Raw genomic sequence first — 23,082 nt, 5'->3', positions numbered from 1 at the left:
TTAGACGTCTTATTAGATAAGTAGATGAGTAGTTTTTGCTTAAGGCATAGCGTTCTACTCTATAAGCGTTTATAAATGAATCTTAATCGAGTTGTTCATTAGAGAATTATTGGTACTGGAGATATGAAATGTAACTATAGGGACAAAACAAACTTTTGAATGAGTTGTAATTACGAACCACTTGTAAAGAATCAACTTGCATGAAATGATTATATCCATGGCTATAACTTGTGGGGCAAAATTAGGGAGGTCGAGGAGGTCACAGAGGCACGTTAGCCCACATCACCATATGACCAAGAGGGCAAATAAGTCTGACATTGTTGCATCACGTACACTACCCATCTTTGGTCATCTAGCAATCAATTAGAGTTAGAGCTTGTGGAGTATATACTTACTTATAAGGTAACCTTAATCTTCAGCCCAATGATCAAAGCCTTTGTTGAAGCAAGGAGCCTTAAATCAAAGAAACTAACACCTCTCATACAAAATTTGGATCAACCAATAAATAAGGATAGAATTAGATTACTTGTTAAAAAATGGATAAGGCTATAATTAAATATAAAAGCAAGATTTGGAACTTTGTTCTAAATTAAGTCAGTTCACTATCGAACTTGATCAAAGCTTTGATTAAATGACTCAGGTGCAATCTAACACGAGAATTGCATGAAACTTACAAATGACAAAAATAATGCTCAAATTTCTAAAGGTGGGGCGGAGCATCAATAGTGGGTCATGAAACATGTCAAGCCTACTTCATAGACTAGTCTATAGAATTTATAACCTAGAGCTCTGATACCAATTGTAACGATCTTGATTTTCTACTAAAATAGGGTAAAATAGGGTCGCTACAGTATGCATGACATAACCTCTTTAGGCAGAAACATTCATTTAAAACAGTTTCATATGCGATGAACTTATAAATTTGCATAGAGTCTTAAAATAAAACAAAATAAATATTTAAAATAAATTAAAATAAACCAAAAGAAAATATTAAAAAGAACAATGTCGTGTATCAAACTAAGATCTACCAAATAAATGCAACTACTGTAGGCAGTTCATGGTCTATAATTGAAGCTGCCCTTGCCTTTACCTGAAATATAAGAGTACAAAACTTGAGTATTTTAAGAAATGCTCAGTAAGTGACCCCAATATTAGATCAGGGAACGTAAACACATGCAACATGAATGTGACCTATTATTTAAAACCATATTCTCTTAGATGGCCTCTAGTCGAGATAAATTGGATGTGTAGTACTTCTCTATACACGACCCACACATATAAGCATAGGACCACTAGGCGGGCTCACACACCCCTTAGGCCTGCTCATTGGACTAGCTCCTCTAGGCTATAGCCGAGTGCTCGGAGGTACAACGACCGTCGTGCACTATGCCAAGTGTCACAATCGCGATTTCTAGGCAGCGGATTTGGCGATTGTGTCGCACCCACTCTCAGCACTGAGTGGGTCAAGCCTACTTCAAGTATCGTTGCCTGCGGTCGGGCAACATGAATACAAACCTCGGGTCTCGATTTTAAAGAAGATTTTAGAAAGCGGGGGAGAGAGGTTCTGGAAAAAAAGTTTTGAAAGCAAGAGAAAGAAATTGAGATTGGTGTTATATGGGAATGTAAGCAAAATGCAACAACGGCTTAGTGCATATAACTATCAGGTGAGGAGAAGTTGACAACTAGTCATATCTCCCTACCGTACATTTTGAGGCATTTCATTTCTACCAGGCATAGCCATGACATCGCCGAAACGGCATACTCTTAAAGAAAACAAGAAAGAAATAATACAACATGAAAGCGGTAAAAGAAAGCAATAAAATAGTACAAGGCAAAGGTTTCGGCGTGTCATGGGCAGGCGACCATGGGCAACATGTCTTGGACAAGCATGACCGTGACACCAAGCATGATGATCATCTCATTCTCATAGTGTACACTTCCGTACTCATTACAAAAGGGGAAGTATCTTGATGTGTAAACATTCTGAAATTTAATTCTGCCTTAGAACTCATATATTAGAAATTTTACCATGAGAATTGGCTCACCTAAGGCATAAAATATTTTGAACTTACCGAAAATAATATAAACTAGCTAAAAGATAGATATACTAACCTTAAACCCAAGCCAAATAAGCCGAAATGTCAGCTTAGAGCCGTAAAAAAATGTATTTTCCAACTGGCTTCAACCCATTCAAGTGGGATGAAAGAAAGCAAGGAACCTCCATTTTATAGTGGAGCCTAACTCCCCACTTTTCAACATAAGCAATAAGGGACAACTTCCCTCTTTTTTTTTTTTTTTTTTTGGGTTATCACACGTTATTCCATGTGAGTAACTTAACGCTCCATCATCCCAATCTAGATGATGACCATCACAATTAAATCATCATACCCCATGTTAACTTGAAACAAAAAGGACACCAATGAGACCAAAAAAATTCTAGCTAACGAAGTCAGAAAAGTTGGAAAGCCGGTACGAAGAGTTCGAGAGTTCATTGTCAAGTGGAAGATCTTCCTTGCGGAAGAAACAAGCACGAAACGGCTAGAAGGCTTGAACTCAGTTGCGATTCACATTGCTTAATTTAAGCAAGAACTAATTAAGTTGCGATTCACATTGCTTAATTTAAGCAAGAACTAATTAAGTGGGGAAGGATGATACAATGTATTACCTATAGCCACATGCCCATTCTAAAATCATTTTATCTTAGCTTTCATAACAGCTAGTGATTTATATTATTATTATTATTATTATTTGTACGTGTAGTAGTTCTAGCCATTTTTTATATCGCCAAAGACGATATAGAGAACAAACAATCATCAAACTTCCCCTAGAAAAGTGTTTAAACTCTCTTACCTATTTAATACTACGAAAATATTTTAATCTCATTTTCTTTCCGATTTTATAAAACTATTTCTCATGAAATATGAGCCAAAAGCTAAAGATTACATCGAAACTATCTACGAAGTCAAATTCTTGTATAACTGCCTTACTCCTTGGACTCTTTGGATGAGAACAAAAAGCCGAATAGATCTTATTTTCATGCTTCCTATTCAAACCCAGGTATATCCGCTATGTATGGATCATTGGATAAGGCTAACTCCAAATTGGAGAATAACCAAGGCGTTTCACCGCAAAGGTTTTTTTCTAATCCAAGTTTGACTCTGATTAGATCCGACATGGACAGGACGCGAGTGTACCCTTGTTCGCATCCTTCATTCATCTTTGTGCAAAAATAGGCATTGGTTAAACCAGCATTATTAAAAACTCTAACGCAACTCTAACGCTCCAGCCTCACGTCGTCTTGCCCTCTCGCCCAAAAGATAAGAAAAGGCAAGGCGAAGCGTTCTCTTGGTTTCCCTATTAGTGAAATAGGGATTGATTGAATGATTGATGAGAAGATTGAATTTTGGAGAGCAAGAATGCTCCATATTTATACAGAGAATACAAAAGATATTCAGAAAATCTACCTAAAATATCGGGAGAAAATCTGGTAACAAACCAGTAAACAAATCAAAATCAAATCAAATCAAATCAAAACTAAATCTAACTCCTAACGAGATTTAATTAGATACTAACTGACAGCAATCTAAACAAATACATGATCTTAAACATTCCCAACCTCTAGATTCTAAAGGCTACCCTCTCTACTCTACAGTGGTATAATCTCGATTTTGGAAGACTCTGAGGAATTACTCTTAAGGATGTACATCTTTGGCTAAACAATTTCTATCATACTATCAAAAGAGTGCAATTGTAGCAAATAGCATATAGACTATCAAGTACTATAGACGAATTATGACATCCAACCAAAGTCGCTTATATGTATAAAATTTGTACATTATAAAGTTGTATAATATATTACACGTGTCTCCTTAGATATACATTACATCCTTTCATAATGTGTATCCCCTGAAAGACTTGTACTCCAAATTTATTTCCTATGCCTATATACATCAAGTACTTACATTCAACCCACTTCTATTTTCTGATGAGATGATCATATACTTCGAAATATTTATGCATCAAAATAAATTTCCCCTAGAACCGATCACCTTCACGGAGGCTGTTAGTCTGCCTGTCCAGCACTGGGGCTCGAGTATTCAATTTCGCTATCGGAGGATGACTCAACATTGGATGACACAGACGACTCAACGTTGGTTACAGCTGATGGCTCCAGAATTGTGTTGGCGTGATTTGAATATAGTGTCTGACTCCTGAAACTCCGGGAGTTCGCTGATGGAGGTGAGGGTCTAGATGCTTGAGAATTTGTATGTCCATGAGCTTGTTCGGCAAGTCTTTTAAGTAGGTTTATAACAGATGGAAGCAACTGAGATGAAATGGAAAGAAGTCCGGCCAACTGCTCGAAAATGCGAGAAGAAGAAGCCAAAATCAGCAAAATCGTAACCAAACAGAATTTCAAACCAAGTGATGTGTGCAAATGAAAACAAAAACCATGCATTGTTAAGAATCGGGATTCTCCATATTGATATGATATTGTCCACTTTGAGCATAAGCTCTCATGGCTTTGCTTTGGGCTTTCTCCAAAGGGCCTCATACCAATGGAGATGTATTCCTTACTTATAAACTCATTATGATTCCCTAAATTAGCCAATGTGGGACTCACTCCCAACCATTATTTAATTGACTACAGAATTTCACTACAAAAATGAGCCGAAAAACAATGAACCATGACTCATAGCACTTTCTATGCAAGATTAAGAGTCACTTGCATGCTTTTGTCTGGGTGGTTAGGATCGCACAACAACGCACACATTCGATCTAGATGAACACAAAGAAACAGGAGAGCGAAAAATGCAGGAGAACTCTGGCTAAAGGATTTGTATTGATGAGTATGTATAAGAGAGAATATAGAGAATAGAAAGTACATCTTCAAAGCTCTACCTCAGTTTATTGAATATAACTTTACCAGATTTAACCATCTACTGTATATAACTATTTATCATATATAACTTTACGATACAGCTTACGAGATATAGCTTTACCGGATATAACCGTTGACCAAGCTATAAATAAGAGAGCAGGCTCCATAACCTAACATGTATATGTATGGCAAGATATAACCTAACATGTATTGCAAGATAGAAACTTATATAGGGAAAACCATGAATTAGCTTATTACTTACAGTCCCACTTTGGAACGCCCTCCCTACGTCCATCTGAATCCATAGGGCCTTTGAGAGTAGATATACCACAAATATAACAACAAGGTAGAGTGGATTCCTGTTGCATTTGATATTATTAACAGAAGAGAAGAAAGAAAAGTAAATATGATATACTGAAATGGCATCAATTCTCATGTAAAACTTGAACTAAAGATAATATAATCCTGCTCATACCTTAATAGAAGCATAATCTCATTGAAGCCGAGAACAAACATGGCTAGAATTGCCCATGGAGGAGGTAGCCAATTGTTACCCCTCTTATAAGCCTCCTGAAAATAACGTGCCAAAATATCGATAATTAAGTTCAGGATACAACAAGGAGAAGGAATTGCAACCGAAGGTCCGCCTTGACTTGATAAGAAAAAAATCCTACACGATATGGCCTTTTGGGTGAAACCAAAAGCAAAGCTACGAGAGCCTATGTATGGACAATTGTCTATCATTATGAGAATATGGGGAGGGTCGTCTCCTTAACATGCGATATTAGGGGCATGACTTTGCCTTAGCAATGTCGGTAGAATCATAGGATGCCAAACAAAGAAGCTAGTGAACCTCGAAGAGGTAGTCATGGTGGAAGTTCGTGATTGAGCTCTATTAGAGGAATGATGTGCTCTAGAGAAAAGGAAGCTATATCAAATTGGCCAAATAAGGGGAAGAAGATGATAGGTGTATAGTAAGGACAACTATCTTCAATGGTAGAAGATCTTTTGGATGAAACCAAAAGAGTCCTGAGGACTCCGGTCGAAAATGGACAATTTCATACCATAACGATGATATATACAGAAGGCCATTATCCTTTTAACTTAACTAACACAAAGACAAAGAGGAATGGAATTGATTCAAAACTAAGAATTCATGTGTCACATGAAAATTGATAAAATGGGAAATAGATCAGCAACAACTTCTCATTCAGCACATTCACAATGAAGCTTCAAAGTAACAACTTGTAGGTAACTTCAGATGAATGAAAACCAAAATATATAGTAGAGCAAGCACAAAATGGTGCATGAAAGACTGAACCTGTGCTGTTATAGCTTGAGTAACCATATATTCGGTCTCTGCTTTGAACTGCCTCCACAAGGCCTTGCATTGCACAGGTGTAATCAGAGTATCCTTTACCGTAACCTAATTCATGAGCATTATTTGTTAGTACATTGTTTCATAATAATATTATTACACAAGCAAGCCAACGATGATCTTCGTGTGGTACCTCCTCCCATTTACTCGATGCAAGAGGGTCAGAAGAAGGTCCAAAACTTTTATCTTTTGATGAAGAACTTGCAACAACGTCATTCATCAAAGATGATGTGAGAATATTTTCAATCTTATCTGGCTTTTCATCTAAACGTATAGCAGCCAGAACTGACAAAACCCTCAACGACTGCAAGACAGTAATAGTTATGTCTTTTAAAATGTTAATAGGAAGACTAGAGCGGAATTAAGATCAATCATTAAGATCCTTGAAACCGACCGCTGCACGTGCATCTTTAGTTATCGTTCTAATATCTTCCTCCCCAGTCCAGGCCCTAGGCATTGAATCATTGTCATGATAAAAGACGGTTGAAAACCTGATGGAAGATACAAAGAAAATGACATATCAGTACATAGAAAGATTTATGAGTCGGATAAAACATGTCACTTTCTACCTATCCTTCATGTGCATTAGAGCCTTTCCTGCTTCTTCTCTTGCTCTGTTTTCTACAACGTTTCTAGCATGGTTCCTTAGATCTAGTACCATGCTGTCAATTTTTTCTTGATCCAACTCAAAACTAGCAATATCAACTGAAAACTTTGATATGGTTGTTTCAGTCTCATGTTGAAGAATCTTTCTTATTGAAGCCCAGGTATCCTTCCCACTAGCTTCAAGCAGAGATCTTACTGGTGAAGTCAGTGCTTCAGTGAGGCGTTTCTGTAGGTTAAAATGCATATTTTAATTAACGTAAGAAAACGTAAAGCAGGCATCGATCTGGAGAAGTTGAGAAGGGGGGAGAGAAAATTTCACTAGTCAGAAATTTACCTCGTAGCTGGCTATCATTCCTGAAAGCTTTTCATTTTGAACAGATGATGCGTGCCTGTCAATATCATGGCGTAGTTTTTCCCGGAATTTCGAAGGGTCCCAGTTTGCTAGCTGCACAGCGGCATCTAAGAGCCAGAGATTGCTTAATGAATGAAAATAATCATATGAGAATATAATTTCTACTCGTATCATATAATGGCTTCTGAATATAACATGCAACCTTGATGCAGCAGAAAATAATCTTCTGAAAATTAATCAGCAGGCAACACCAACAGCATAATAATAAGAAAGAGAGAAGAAATCACACCCTGATCTATGCAGGTCAACGTTTCAATGGAATGTCTTCAGCGAAAAGAGTAACAGAAACTCCAAATGTTCACCCAAAATTGTCACTTACCTTCTTAAAAGAAATATTCAAAAGATTTTTTTCTTTTCTATTCTCTCCCTGCAGCCTTGGACCCCTTATATGCTCTCAAGATCCATGAACTCAATAGCACAAAGTCATCTCTCGATTTGGCCTTAATGCCGCACCATGAGTGTTTATAATGCTAGAAGTAACACTGAGGATTCTCTAGAGCGGTGATCAAAGCCTTAATGGAACTAATGAATGATTAGCCTTAAGTTAGAAGATATTTGTGTAATCTCTTACCTGGTATCCAAGGATTTTTTTAGATTTGCTGTACCTAGTGTCTAGAGATTTATTACTATTACCTAGTATCTAGGATTTAGTTAGCTTTTCTGCCTTAATAAAGACACATGTAACTCTATGAAAATTAATATGAAAGGCAAATTTTACACTTGCAATATGATATCAGAGTCTTCATAGTTGATTAAACCTAAAGTATACCCTTATCGATGAAGCCTTCATAGTTGTCGATCATTAACTATGACCAAGACCCACCGTTTCTCTTGTTTATTCCACCATCATGTCAAAAAAATCTCAAGTTGTTGTTCCAATTGTCGTCACAAAGCATCAAATTTCGAGATCCAAATTTGAAGTATTCAATAATGGAGGGAGTCAAATCTGAAGTATTCAATAATGGAGGGAGTCAAGGACATCATAGGAAAAAAAGGAGGGACCAAAACTAAGATCTTCAAATCCATCAAGGCGGGACTCCCATTCCCATATGGAAGAATCGAATGGTACCTTAAGAAAGGAAGCATAACGTCGTAAATGCTCCGATCTAAGCTATCATCCTCAAATACCTTGCCACTGAGGTTTTGGAATTTGCTAAGAACGCAACGTGTGACAACAAGAAAAATAGGATAAACCCTAGGTGTATTCTTCTAGCTATGAGGAACGATGAGGAGCTCGAAAAATGCTTCAAGGAATCACCATTTCAAGCAATGGAATTCTTCCAAACAACCATCGATTCTCCTTGAGTAAGTGATCCAAGCGGAATAAGCATGAGAGAGACGAGCAGCGCCCATGGAAGTGCTTTAAGAGGAGCGAGCACAAGAGAGACAAGCAATGGTGCAGAAGTGCTCCAAGAGGAGAGAGCACGAGAAAGGCTAGCAATGTCCACATAAGTGCTCCAAGAGGGATAAGCACCAGAGAGACAAGTAATTGCGGTATAAATACTCGAGAGAAGTGAGTATGAGAGAGGCAAGCAACACCCATAGAAGTGCTCCAAGGAGATAGAATGTCTCTCACGGCTTCAACTAATAGATTTGCTAACAAAAGGACTTCATAGCTTACTGTTTCATGAGTTAGTGTCCAAGTTGAAAATGAATAATATCTATTACCCAGTTTGAGGGGAAGTGTCTAAGGATTAGCCTTAAGTTAGCATATATTTGGGTAATCCCTTACTGAGATTTATTTAGATTTACCCACACCAATCCATCCCGAACTTGGTGGTTAAACTCTAGTGACGATACTGTAGGGGAGGTCCTGCAGAAAAATAGCTCGACGCCAAGTTACCTAGTATCTAGAGATTTACTCAGATTTATTCTTAGTTAGTATCTAGGATTTAGAGCGCCTTTATGCCTTATAAAAAACACATGCTAAAAAGTATGAAAAACAAGCAAGATAATTTAAACTTGCAACATGTTAGGAACTCCTTTCTGCTACATGTCAAAATTTGGCATGAATAAACTATCTTGGGCATTATAACGTAGATGCTCCAGCTTAGTAAGTTGAATGTGCATACAATTTTAGATCTACATTGAGATATTTGTATCTATTATTGGAATCCATGAGCAATTTGTCTCCTACTCATTTTTTACATTCTAATTATGTTGTGGGAATGTCTATGTACATGACTTAGAAATGAAACAACCTATATCATCTTTTTGGCTCAACTTTGTGCCACAATGACTAAAAGAGAAGAAAGAGAAAAAAAAAGAAACGGATAGAAGCCATAGAAGACTTTGATCCCACGGAATTCTCAAATAAACTAATCATTATATGTGTACTAAAAAAACATGGAAATTCATAAAAGAACAAACTACAACATTCTAATTCACCTGCAGATCCTTGGTCAAACTCAAGCATGCAAGTTTTGGTACACTTGCGAACAGCTGATGCAAATCCTTCTCCATCATTCATAGACTGTTCAAGCCTTTTTTTAAAATTCTCAAAGGCTTTAGATCGCAGATGTCCCAACAAGATAACATAAGAAGGATACACAAACTGCAAAATGCATGTTAGTTGTCAAATAATAATCCTACGAACTGAAAGCGAAGTGAAAAGAGGCTTTCTGTGTGAAGCAAATAACTAGGTTTAAGATGATACAATTGAACCTTTATTAATCACTAATTAAGGATGCAAACTGCAAGACACATATCACTAGGTCAATCGGTCGTTAGAATCAGATTACTTGTTGAGCAAATGTGCTTAGAATAGAGATTTCAGGTGTCTATTCTTCTATCCCCCTTCATCTGATCTCATCAGGACTACAAGCTCTGAGTGCTACCCTTTCAGTTTTCAAGCATCCATAAAATGTAGTTAACCTTCGGACGTAAGGCGTTATAATTATGTCAACATTATCCTTTTCCTGTCATCTGTTTTTCTTAAGTAGATAATTACCGACAAGAAGTAATAGCTCAAGCCCACAGCTAGCAGATATCGTCCTCTTTGGGCTTCCCCTTCTGGGCTTCCCCTTCTGGGCTTCCCCTCAAGGTTTTAAAACGTGTCTGCTAGGGAAAGGTTTCCACACCCTTATAAGGAATGCTTCGTTCCCCTCTCCAACCGATGTGGGATCTCACAATCTACCCCTCTTGGATGCCAGCGTCCTCGCGTTTTAAAACCTTGAGATCCCACATTGGTTGGAGAGGGGGACAAAGCATTCCTTATAAGGTGTGGAAACCTCTCCCTAACATACGCGTTTTAAAACTTTGAGGGGAAGCCCAGAAGGAAAAGTCCAAAGAGGACAATATCTGCTAGCGGCAGGCTTGGACTGTTACACAAGATGTAGAAGAGTAAAGTTAATGTCCCTAGAATCACAAATTAAACTCAACAGGTTGAAACAGATTATGCTTCAAATTTTCCATAGCGTCCACCGACACGAGATATATTATTTATGCAATTAGTTGGACAAAAATTCACCTACGGAACTAAAAAAAATTACTAGAACAGTCTTGAAGGAAATAATCAGCAATAATAGTTAAACACGACACAGTGAAAATCTAACATGCCTTCAGCTGTATAAACTCTCTCTCTCTCTCTTCACAACTGGGAATAGGAGGGTGGGGAGCTTTGCAATAGAATAGAATGTTGGACTAACCTCCAATACCCTCGACACCAGTTGTTTCCTTTTAGCTTTTTTCACTTCATCATCAAAAAACGCTGTCTCTGTATCATATCTATGGGGAGAAAAAAAAGGACAGATGTTCGTGTAAAATTGCAGCCAAGATTAACCAAGAGTGCGATGAGGAAATTGCACAAGAATCATGAACTATCAAACTTAGAACAGTTTTCAAATGGCTGTTGCAATTAATTTGGCTAAATTATCGAACAAAAATATTATTTAAAAAACCAAACAAACAACTCAAGAAACTCTACACCGATTGTCCCCCAAAAAACATAAGGAACATTGATATTAATGTGTATTAGCAGCTGGCTATTTTTCTTCCCTGCCTGTTTCAACGAAGAAAAACATGCACTACGTTACTACTACTGTTTCTTCCCTGTATTTTTCACCAGTCATAGACTCATTGAATAGTAGAATAGGTCAAAATAACGTTATTAGTTTAAGTGATAAATGAAATCAGATGAAAGCGTACTCTTTGAAATAGGATTCTATGATCGAGCTCAACTTTTTCCCAAAGCCTAATACAGGACCCTTTCTGACCGCTTCATCTAATGCCAACCACCTCTGAGTAAAAGACAATTCAAGTAATCAGAGCCGGTCTAGAAAAGTTGCGAAGTAAAAGGAAACACAGAGAAGGGAGCTTGGATATCTCAGACCTCATCGGTGGTTAAGTGATTAAACTTCTCTTTGGCAATCTCTTCACACCGCACAGTGGCAACCATTACCTGATAATATTAATTAATTTCAGATCAGAAGCTGGAAATCAATTTTCCCAGGGGGAAATTAAATGTAATAAGTAGTTCTGATAATGTCAAAGAAATTTAAGTGATGGAAGGCCATCCAATTTCTTCATTTCTTTTACTCTTAGTATCTCTTTCCTCATCATATTAAAGATACTAGAGCTTGATCTATTGAGCTTATCAGCCAGAAGCTTGTACATCCCCCCCCCCCCCCCCCCCCCGAAGAATTAAGTTGTACTAATTAAGCAAAGGTTGGTTGCTGCCCATCAAAATTCCATGTTTATTCACAAACTCATAAGTGGGTCATGAAACACATGATGAAAGACGCTGATTATCTTCACCTTATTTCATTGACTTGTGTGGACATGCTTGGAAGCACCAGCACCTTACTTCAAACTAGCATACTTTTTCTCTGTTGAAATTTACGAGAGGAACCGTTTTCAGAGGCTACACAATTTGGAGTATTGAGATCAACTCAATGATGGACTCAGTTAACACAATTAGAAACATGAAAGGAGGGGTACAAAAAGTCCCTATGGTAAATATTTATCTTTGGAGTATACTTGGAGTGGGATACTTAGCAGTTCATAGATATTTCTGGGGATATCTATTACAAAGGGTTACTTTTTTCTTTTCTTTTCTTTTTTAACTTTATGAAGTGTAGAACATCTTCAAATCCTTTCTTTTCCATAAAAGGTTAAACATTGTTTCTTCCTTTGCTTTATATATCAGTTGTAAACCCTACAAATAAAAATTATTTCATCTCGAAAAAGAAAATGTAACAATAAAACCTTGTGGGCAGGGAGATTCAGGTCCTTGTTTTCCTTTATGGTTTTCCATATTTGCTGCGCACTGAAAGAAAATCCTGAAGCAGGGATAACACCTCGTCGATCACCGGCAATTCCTCCCGGAGAAATAGAACGGAAAAACCGTTGCCTCAATTGAGCAACCTACATAAAAGATCATACAAGATGAGCAATTGAATTTCACAGTAAAGGAAGAAAAAAATAACAAATAGGGAAGGGAATCCTTATACATTGCAATGCAATGCAAAATACCCGCTTGCTATCCCTAATTACAAAAAAAACTAATGCTGGTAAAATCCTTAAATTAGTAAACCAGCCATTGCAAGATTACCTCTTCTTTAAACTTCTTCTCTTTCTCTTCATAGCTTGACAAAGCAAAGATTTCCACCTTCAAGCCAAAATATTTCAATTAGACATACATGCTGATGCCTATTAATAGACGTTGAAATAGAGATATATAATGCCATCCATGCTAACAAACTTACATTAAAAAATTCGCTGAGGGGAGTATCCTTAAGGGAATCTGGTTTATGAACAGCATTCCATATCTGCACCAAGAAGGGGAAATAATCATTCAGAAGAAGACACCCGAAGTGAAGGCCCTTAAATAGTTTTAGTGGAAGGAGACACCACTATCCAACTAAATCCACCTCCACCACGTTCTGAATCGAGATTTCAAATAAGTTTACAATGCTCAGCCTTGAAAGTTAAACTATTCAATCTGAACAGATCCCTTTGGTTGTAATATTGAGTCTAAACAAATAACTTTTCTTGCCCTAGCTGGTAAAGACAACCAATTACCGGACTTGGAAATTCTGTATTGTAAGGCCCTCTCCTGATCATTTCCAGCAAAATAACTACCTTACTTAACAATGCTCGTATGTCATCAGCATCATAGAATCTCTAACAACATTTTGGAACAGTGAAGAAAAATGGTAAGGACTAATCTTCTGCATGTTCATTTTAGTTCTCCTGAAAGAATGTTTGGAGTTTTTGCAGGGAAATCAGAGAACCCAAGAAAGGAATACCTTCTTAATATCTTCCTTCAGAATAGACTCCAAATGCAGAAGTGGGGTCTGCATGGATATCCAAGTACAAGAGATCAGAAAACACATTCAACAAGACTGAACTGTGAGCTTCACATTTGCCTTGGTAAGTCAACAACCAACCTTAGTCTTGTCACGTATAACAAACAGTAGAGTTGTTTTACGAGGGCTGAATAATCGTACCATTACCTAAATTAGTAGTGAAACAAAAACAAGAAAATATTATTTACAGAAGGCTGACCAAAAGAAAATAAACACGCAGAGATATTACCTCAAAGACTGTCTTCAGAAGAGGCCTGTTTGCAGCATGCTCTCGACCAATATCATGGCACCATCTGTACATGATTTACAAGAATTCCAATCACACTTCAAATAACAGAAACCTTTGTACTCCATGTAATCAGTAAGCTACCAAGTAGGATTTTTTAAATAAAAAACTGTCGAACTGCACTCACCAGAAACTTGCAGGTTACAAGCCTCTTCAAATATGTGAAAATTTTATGTAGTACATTCACCAAGACTCATTAAAGACATGGACAGGCTACTGTAGTGTAGAGTCATATTATAGTAAAAGACATTACTAGTGGATGCCTAATCATAACCCTGATACTTGCAATAATACGCGACTAATATACATGTTATAACATGACCCACTTGCGACTCTCGGCTACCTATTGAAGTAATCCTGTAATTTGTCATTGTTGAAAAAAAAAATGTTAGAATACCGTTTTCTCCTACAAATGCTCATGAATCATCAACTGGATGGAATCGTTTAATAGAGAGCTAAATTTTCATCCTTAAATTTTCTGCCTAATTTTCTGTTAAGGTATCTTCCAAAAGTGAGCTATTGAAGAACCCTGTAACTTTTTATTGATGAAAAAGTATTAGAATCCTATTTTCTCCTACAAAGGCTCATAAAACCATCAACTGGCTGGAATCTTCTAATAGAGAGCTAATTTTCATCCCTTGAATCCTACTTGGTAGTTATGGCTTGTCCAATAGAAAACATATCCACTTTCTACTTCACAAAAAGTATGGATTTCATTCTTGTAGTTGTTTTCCTTTCTTCCTGTGTTGTCTCGTTCTTTGGTTCATCAATAAGATTCATTTATGATAATCATAATAATAGCCATGATTATGATAGCAACAACATTAATAAAAATTCAAAGGATGCAAACAACCGCTTAACTCCGAAACTTACATATTTATCAAAACAACATCAGAGATCGCCAAAGCAAATAGCGCACTTTGTTTCTCAAAAGTAGTATCATCCTGAAAGTAGAAAGAATTTGGAGTATACAAAAATATTATAGCATTTGGCAACAATTGAATTGAATTGAATAAAATGTTACCAATAATAACACTTGCACAAATGTTCACTGGTTCTCTCAGATTAACCAATTAACTGGAATGCATGTAAAAACCCACGACCAAACAAAACCTTAAAAATCCCGAATGAAACTGGAAGGAAAATATCTAATGTACAAACTAATAGATTCTTAAAACTGAATTATTTATATCAATATTTAATTATATATATTCTGCATAGATGAATATACACCATAATCTCCTAACCTTAGAAATCCCAAAACCAAATTTTTTACCTCTCCCCTTTCTCTTCCATCAGTGCCCTCCAAGTCCATGGCAATTGTGCAGGGCTCAATGCCAACGCACTTAGCAACCCAAACGCCCTTGGTAGTTTGAACCCTAAATTATATAATTTATTAGCTTATCTTTATGGTAACAAATGCAAATGAGCGTAATTATATAATGTGAATTAGGAAGCACTATAAATTTTATATGCCAGCATAACCCCAACTATATATTTCTGTGGATGTCCGAAGAAAAAGCACAGGGTAAGGGGAAGAACCTTCCCTTGTATGCATCCATCTCCCTAAAATTTGTGTGGAAAAGATGATTCAGTAACGTGCTCTTCCCTGACCATACCAGAGGGAAAAGGAGAACAGAGTATTAGCATACTATATTGGGTACATCAGATGCATAAAATAAAAAATGCATATAAGGTTTCAAAATCTGTAATCTATGGCCTCTTGCTCCCAAGAAAATGCAATGGAGAGAGAGAACTCTTGGGCATTCCTAATCAACTAAACAACAACATTATCTTACTCCGAGGCCTAAAGACAAAAGGCGACAAACGACGTAATACCACGTACAACATTGTGACTTTAAGTCATATTCCTCTCAAGATAGTGGGTTGTTAGGAATCACGGACCTCCACAATGGTATGATATTGTCCACTTTGAGCATAATCTCTCATGGTTTTGCTTTTGGTTTTCCCAAAAGGCCTCATACCAGTGGAGATGTATTCTTTACTTATAAACCCATGATCTTCCCCTTAATTAGCCAATCTCGGACTCCTCTCCCAACAATTCTCAACAATCCTCCCCTCGGACAAAATACATCATAGAGCTTCTCCTAAGACCTATGGAGCCCTCGAACATCCTCTCCTTAATCAAGTCTCGACTCCTTCTCTAGAGCCCTCCAACAAAGTACACCCTTTGTTCGACACTTGAGTCACTTTTGACTACACCTTCGAGACTCACAACTTCTTTGTTTGACATTTAAGGACTTTATTGACATGACTAAGTTAAGAACATGCTCTGATACCAGGTTAGGAATCACAACCCTCCACGATGGTATAATATTGTCCACTTTGAGCATAAACTCTCGTGGTTTTACTTTTGGTTTTCCCAAAAGGCCTCATACCAATGAAGATAGTATTCCTTACTTATAAACTCATGATCTTCCCCTTAATTAGCTAATTTGGGACTTCTCTCAACAATCCCCAACCTGGTTACATCAGACTGCACTATTAGAAACCAATTACGACAAGGACCGAACATTTACAAGCAAACTGGCTGGCAAAGCAATGTAGAGGCAATCCATGTTCAACGATTAATTAAAAACACCAAATCAAGCAACCGAATGTTGAACTACAACAACCTCAGTCCCATACACAAATGAATTCAGATAGTCGAAAATTGATCAAAATGCAACGACAGACTAGATAGGTATAAATGGAGGCGAACCAGCACAATCAAGAACACAAAATGATTTCAACAAGGCACATACCACTACTCTGAGGCCCCATGATAGCGACCACCGCATAAGAAAGGCCACAATCAGCCAACTTAATCTTCCTGACAAAATCCTGCAGGCCAGAGGCGTTGAACTCGCCATTGTTATCAATCAGCTGCGTCGTGTAACAATCATCTCTTCTCATTGTCGAATCCGGTGGCGATAGAACTGGCTAGAGCAACAAATGAAATGAAAACCACAATAGAGGTCGAAATTCAGGTCCAAATAGGGAATAACTTGGGGCACAGAACAAAGTACGAACAGAGGCTTACTTGGAGCGAACGGAAGAGCCTTTGCCTTGTGAAGAAGCTGAAGGTTTATTCCCTAAAGGCTTTGTGGCAGAGTTGCAATATGGCGGAAGCTTTGGGTTTTGGTATACGTACGTGTCGATCGGAGACCGCCGCTGTCAGCAACCGCCACCGCCTCTGTATCTTTCAGAAGAAACCGCCTTTTGTCGTTGAATAAAAAAAATTCAAATAATATTAATATTTTTCTTTTTTTGTAGAAGAGTTTTTCGTATAATCTCATTTGGTCACCGTTTTTAAATATCATAATTTTACGTTATTTAAGTTACGTGGTAAATGAGTTATTAAGTTTGAAGTTAAAATAAATATATACTTAAGATACTAACTTATTTAGTTTTTTTAATGAGATATCTATTTATTAAGTTTGAAGTACGGATACTTTTATTTCGGCTAGTTGAACAGGGTCAGAAATTATATTCTTTGTTCCTATCCATGCATCTAACCCTGCCAAATCTCACAAAAATAAATTAGAAATTTTGACATAATCAAAATTGAAATAAGAAGGGAGAAACAACATGATCGGAGCTATGGAGCTCGAGTTTCAGACAGGGGCACAATGAAAACGTGCGTCTTCTTCCTGTCTAGAGGAAGAAGACGATGACGTGGCTGGTTTAGTAAGTCAACCAAAAATTCGATCTCTCCCTTGGTTTTTCTCCATTTTACCCCTTTTCCAGACGGGTTCTCATGATAATGTTTATGGTTCCAGAAACTAGATGCAATATGGAGTCTTTGGAAGAAATTTTGAAGTAATTCGGATACCAGAAGCTCAAGAACGGAAGTCCTGAACATCGACGATGAGGTAAGTAGCCATCTTAGACTTTTTTTTAAAAAATACTTATATGAATCGCTTAGATTTTCTTATGAACCCTAAACCAAGTATGAATTAAAGATATATGAAAGAAAAACTCAAAGAACCGTGATTTAAGGCCCTGAATCGACCAAATTGCTCGAAATTTAAATAATGTTAAAATAACCCACTAGATGAACTTCGCTGCCTATGGAATTTTAGTGCTAAGCATATTTTAGCATGTTGAGGTTATATATGAAATTCGGTGGTCATTGGATAAGTATAAGTAGGTAAAACAAGAAACGATGTAAAATGACCATAATGCCCCTAAGGTAATTTACCTTCAGTTCATGACCTAGATGACCTCCAAATGCTATGAACCTCTGTAGTAGATCTTATTTTATGATGTTTGATGATGTAATGAATTCACTGGAAAACGTTAAGTAGAGAAACCAAGATATGGGGGAAAACGCTCATCATGATCCATACGACTTTACCTCATAGGATGACTAACGAGGTATCCATGAAATAAGAGATTTCCCACATGTACCCTTGATCGCTAATAAGATCTTACATGCATGAGATCACGTTGGGCTATTCATAAGAAGAACTTTTAAGCTCCAAGCTTGACCTAAGACATTATGCATAAAACCTAGGATCACCAAGAATACAAGAAAACACCTAGGTTAATGCAAATATCATGCTTAACAAGTTACTATGATCCATGCCCGAAGTAACCATTATCTCCCATCACAAGGTGTACCACGAGGCTCCTATTCCTCTTTAGGTGGGATGCTCTGTTATATGTACCAAGAGCAAGATGCCATGATGGGCCTATTATTTCCCTCACCTAAATGAGATGCCCTGTATCACAATTTGCCAGCAGGATGCCACGATTATTATGACGCCACCTATGCACTCATGGGGAGAAGATTAAGGTTTACTTTGGAAGAGTTTTCAGGGCTAAAATACGATGCATGACATGACAGCCTCTAAGGTTAAGTTCTTGAAGACGAAACAAGAAATCATATCCTAGCTCAAGGTTCAAGGTTAAGTTCTTGAAGACGAAACAAGAAATCATATCCTAGCTCAAGGTCTAGACATGCTCCAAATTACCAACTATTTTCTATAAGGCCTATTCTATATGACATCAGGATAAGTTCAAGATTTCAAGTTGACTGGAGGAAGTTTGGGACCTAAACCAAGATAGAACTTAAGAAACGCCGAAAGGAAACACCTCAAGATTCAAGACCCTTTTAGAACCCTCTAAGGAATTCATTATCAATCTATGACTTTCTAGAATAACTCATGCTAGTTATTATGATCGGTTCATATGATTAGGAATGCATGTGACAACTTATGCCTCAACGAATTATGAACCTTAGGAACTTATAAGATTGAGAACCAAGAACAATACCAAACAAGTTCTACAACTACCAAGGAAAGAAGAATGCTAGGTACCACTCAAGAATAAGGGACCATGATCCTCAGACTCAAAAACTCAAGAATGCTAGGTACCACTCAAGAATAAGGGACCATGATCCTCAGACTCAAAAACTCAAGAATGCTAGGTAATACTCTAAGCATGTCCAATTGTGACCCATAACCTCCCACCCTGTGGTGCTTTCAGAGGTCATGTTTCATCTTCTAGGTGGGATGCCCTGCACCATGTTTCCATTGCAGGATGTCATGTTTGGCCTCATGTTTCCCTCACCTAGATGAGATGCCCTGCACCATGTTATGAGTACCCAAAGATTTGCAGGATGTCATGTTCATGCATGCACCAATTAAGTAACCTTTATGGTCTATGTCATGTTCATGCATGCACCAATCACGTAACTTTTATGATCTATGCCATGTTCATGCATGTATTGATCACGTGACCTTTATGGTCTATCATGGAGAGGAATCTAGGGCCACTGTTCCTCAGCAACTTCAAGGCAACAAAAGGGGACGTAGGGGGGAACAACGTCCAAGCTGTGACAACCCAGCAGCAACAACCTGCTTCTCAGCAAAGAAAGTTACACTCCCAAACCTACTTCTCAAGTTCAGAGTAAACCATCTCCACGGCAAGACTCCTGTGCTCCACTCCAATTAGGCAAATCAAATCTCTCTCCTTCATCCCAACAACATCAAAGATGGAACAAGAAGATAGTAAGTTACCTTAGCTAAGAATCAAGAACCTCCTAAGACCCCCCACGATACATCATGCTTATGACTTAGACTACTGCTTGGAACGCATGAAGCCTTGAGTGTAGGTGTTAAGACTGTGTTACTGGGAACGCATGAAACCTTGGACACAGGTTGGTAGGTTTATGACTAGTACCGTAAATCCTAAGGGTGGTGTTTTGGAGAACGAATTAAGAAACAGAACAAGAACCTAGAGAGAACCAAGAACAAGAGAAAAATCAAGGACTAGAACATGGATTAAGATCCAATTTCTAAGGACAAGAACCCTAGTACTAAGCCCCTTGGAGAATAATCAAGGTTTCAGAATCCAAGGACCAAGGTCCTTGAGATAGAATCGTTGAACACAACTCTCAGTGGGAAACACTGCACACTTTATTAAGACCAATTGAGAAGAGATTTACAAAACACTCAGTAGAAACTACTACTTTATATTGCTTGGGATTTCTTGGGATGATGAATTAAAACACCCTTAGAAACTACTACTTTATATTGCTTGGGATTTCTTGAGACGATGAACTAAGTAGGGTGGAGGGGTATTACTTGGGATTTCTTGGGATGATGAACTAAACACTCTTAGAAACTACTACTTGCGATTTCTTGGAAGGATAAACTAGGTAGGGTGGAGGGGTATTTATATTAGATAGTAACTATTTTTTCTAAAATTCCTAAATCATTTTCCTAAATTTATTCCTAAAATCCCTAATTCATTTCTTTAACATAAATATAATTACTCATACAATGGTTAGACTTAACCCTATTAGGCTAATGGTGATATTTTAACCAGAACATATAAGAACCCGCAAGTCAAGAATAAGAAACTAGAGGGCCTAAGTACTTACGACAAGAACAAGAACAAGAAAAAAAAGTGTGTGGTACCCTAACATATCAAGGACATGATTAAGAACCTACAAGTAGGTTGCTTATTGAGTCTTTGTACTCATTCCTTATTTTCCTTTGTTTTTTTTTTTTTTTTTTTCAGGTAAGAAGGAGCTGGTTGAAGTCGGGAGCGGATTTTGGAGTCGGTGCCATAGACAAACTTCACCCATCATCTTCAACCCTTTTTGTGTTAAAACATTTTATGTCATTCCTTATTTTGTGTTTTAACTATTGTATTGTATTTTAAATACTCTGTATAAACTTTATTTTGTTATAATATAAATATAATGTATCTTTTGTTTTAAATTTGATTTGCCTTACTTTGCGAAAAATTTACCCATCTATTTAGAGTCATTGAATCAGTCCGGTCCTTACAAAATGACTAATTTACCCCCTTGAGGTTGACATTGACTGATTTTCTAAAATTTTCACGATTTTCGTTTATATTTTTTTCAAGTTACTGGAATTTTTGGAAGTATTTTTCTCTTCTATCTCATCTTGAAATGTGGCCCTCTAAGACTCAATAAAATCCCGGAAGTTTGACTTTTTAAAAGAAAAACCAAGTTTTAAATTTCTCATCCAACCTCGGGTGTTACAAATACCCTTCAAAAAAAATTTTTAAAATTAAAAAATATCCATACAGTTAGTTCCATGTTTAAACCATACCCATTAAATTAAAAAAAAAATATAGAATTAACACCTTTTATCTTTATAAAAAAAAATGTTTAAAGAATTTCTTACTATCAATATATAAACAAAAAACGTAGGTTGACACCTTATAGATTATATCCAAACTTTTTATGTTACTCTTGAAATTTTATGAGTATTTTTGAAACGTGATACTAAACGTAAATAAAATTTTGAATTTTTTAAAAGAATTTAAGGGTATTTTTGAAGTTTTTATAAAAGTTCAAGGGCATTAACGAAACTTTCAAAACCCTTTGAAAGTTCAAAAATATTTTTGAGATAAAGTGTTAACCGTTTTCTACAATACTCAGTAATAGTATTTTTGAATTTTTTGAAAATTTAAGAATATTTTTTAAGTTTGAAGGTATTATTGAAAATTTTGAAAAATTAAAAATATTTTTTTAAAAAAAATGCAAAATTCAAAGGTATTTTTTATTAATTCAGCCTTTTAAAATAATTTAAACTTTGTAGCTTATAAACATCTTGAGTTTTGTGTTCGTTTATTAATCTACCTCTATAAAAATATTCCATTAAATTTCAACACTAATTTTCACCTTAAGTACTAAACAGCTCGACTAACTTATAATTGAAAGTACATAAACTAAACCGTTACAGATCAGAGTTCATGGACTAAATTGTTACTTCCGGCTAAGTTTAGGAACCGAAAGTAATTTTTGACCGAACCGGGTTGGTTTAGTTCGGTTGGTTGCATAGGACAAAGTGTAGTGGGTTTTGGTTCGTTTTGTTTTGGTTGGCAAAGCTAATAGCTTTCTATTGTCTTTATAATCATGGCCTCATCTTCTCAACATGAAATAAATAATGCAATGCCAACTTGGAACTTTCTTCCTTACCTTATTATTTCTTCTACACTTTTCATTGCAAATCCAAAACGTTTATTCGAAATGATTCGACATAAAACATATATGTTTAGGTGTATTTTCGTGATATAAACCAAGAGACATCAATCATACAATATACTTCAATGAAGATGTGAAGAAAATGTTGTCAAAATTATTAAAAGATGTTTCAATTCTGCTACATTGAAGAAGAATAAAGTTTGATTGTTGTAAATTCTGGGTGGGTTACAATTTATAGTAATTTAGAGTTATTGTATTTTAAGACTTTTTACAATTACATAATGGCTAATTATGGCCATTAAGTATGAATGTTAAACTCTTGGAATGCCTAGTTTCATTTTTTAGGCTATATAAAGCCATGTATGTTGTATTTGTAAGCAAACTTGGAAAATATAGTAAAAGAAGCATTTGTGCTTTTCTTTAGCCAATGGATAAGTTTCTTTGCAATTCTATGTAGTTTAGATTGCATATAGAATCATTCAAGCTCGACATGATCAATCTTGCTTGTGGAGTGATTCGAATCTCAAACAAGCGTTTGAGATATTTGATCAACAAAAATCATTCAAGCTAGACATGATCGATCTTTCTTGTGGAGTGATTCGAATCTCAAACAATGCTCTTGTCTTGAGATATTCGATCAACAAGGTAATCCGAATCTTATTCCCCTTGTAGTTGATTCCTTATCTTATCATTTCGTGTTGGCCGTTAGATTTCATTCTTTCGTTTTGTTATAATTAAGA

At 36.6% G+C, this 23,082-nt stretch overlaps 1 protein-coding gene across 1 annotated transcript; it reads right to left on the bottom strand.

The window, feature by feature from the left end:
* Nucleotides 1-3,824: 3,824 nt before the first annotated feature.
* LOC111802675 (protein ROOT HAIR DEFECTIVE 3 homolog 2) lies at nucleotides 3,825-17,106 on the bottom strand. Its single transcript, XM_023687123.2, is given in 24 exon segments — nucleotides 3,825-4,084; nucleotides 4,086-4,354; nucleotides 5,142-5,238; nucleotides 5,355-5,449; nucleotides 6,201-6,305; nucleotides 6,391-6,561; nucleotides 6,652-6,748; nucleotides 6,827-7,089; nucleotides 7,198-7,322; nucleotides 9,664-9,829; nucleotides 10,923-11,001; nucleotides 11,422-11,513; nucleotides 11,606-11,674; nucleotides 12,481-12,639; nucleotides 12,827-12,883; nucleotides 12,981-13,043; nucleotides 13,524-13,571; nucleotides 13,665-13,730; nucleotides 13,813-13,876; nucleotides 14,743-14,813; nucleotides 15,146-15,248; nucleotides 15,412-15,478; nucleotides 16,635-16,812; nucleotides 16,913-17,106. Coding segments are annotated over 23 exon segments (2,526 nt in total). The 5' UTR covers nucleotides 16,786-16,812; nucleotides 16,913-17,106; the 3' UTR covers nucleotides 3,825-4,035.
* Between the last annotated feature and the right edge of the window lie 5,976 nt (nucleotides 17,107-23,082).

Source organism: Cucurbita pepo, chromosome 9, assembly GCF_057944985.1.
Source record: "Cucurbita pepo subsp. pepo isolate OVF chromosome 9, ASM5794498v1, whole genome shotgun sequence".
NCBI classification, from domain to species: Eukaryota; Viridiplantae; Streptophyta; class Magnoliopsida; order Cucurbitales; family Cucurbitaceae; genus Cucurbita; species Cucurbita pepo.
Note: the sequence above shows the minus strand (reverse complement) of the source record. Positions and strands in the feature narration are given on the sequence as shown.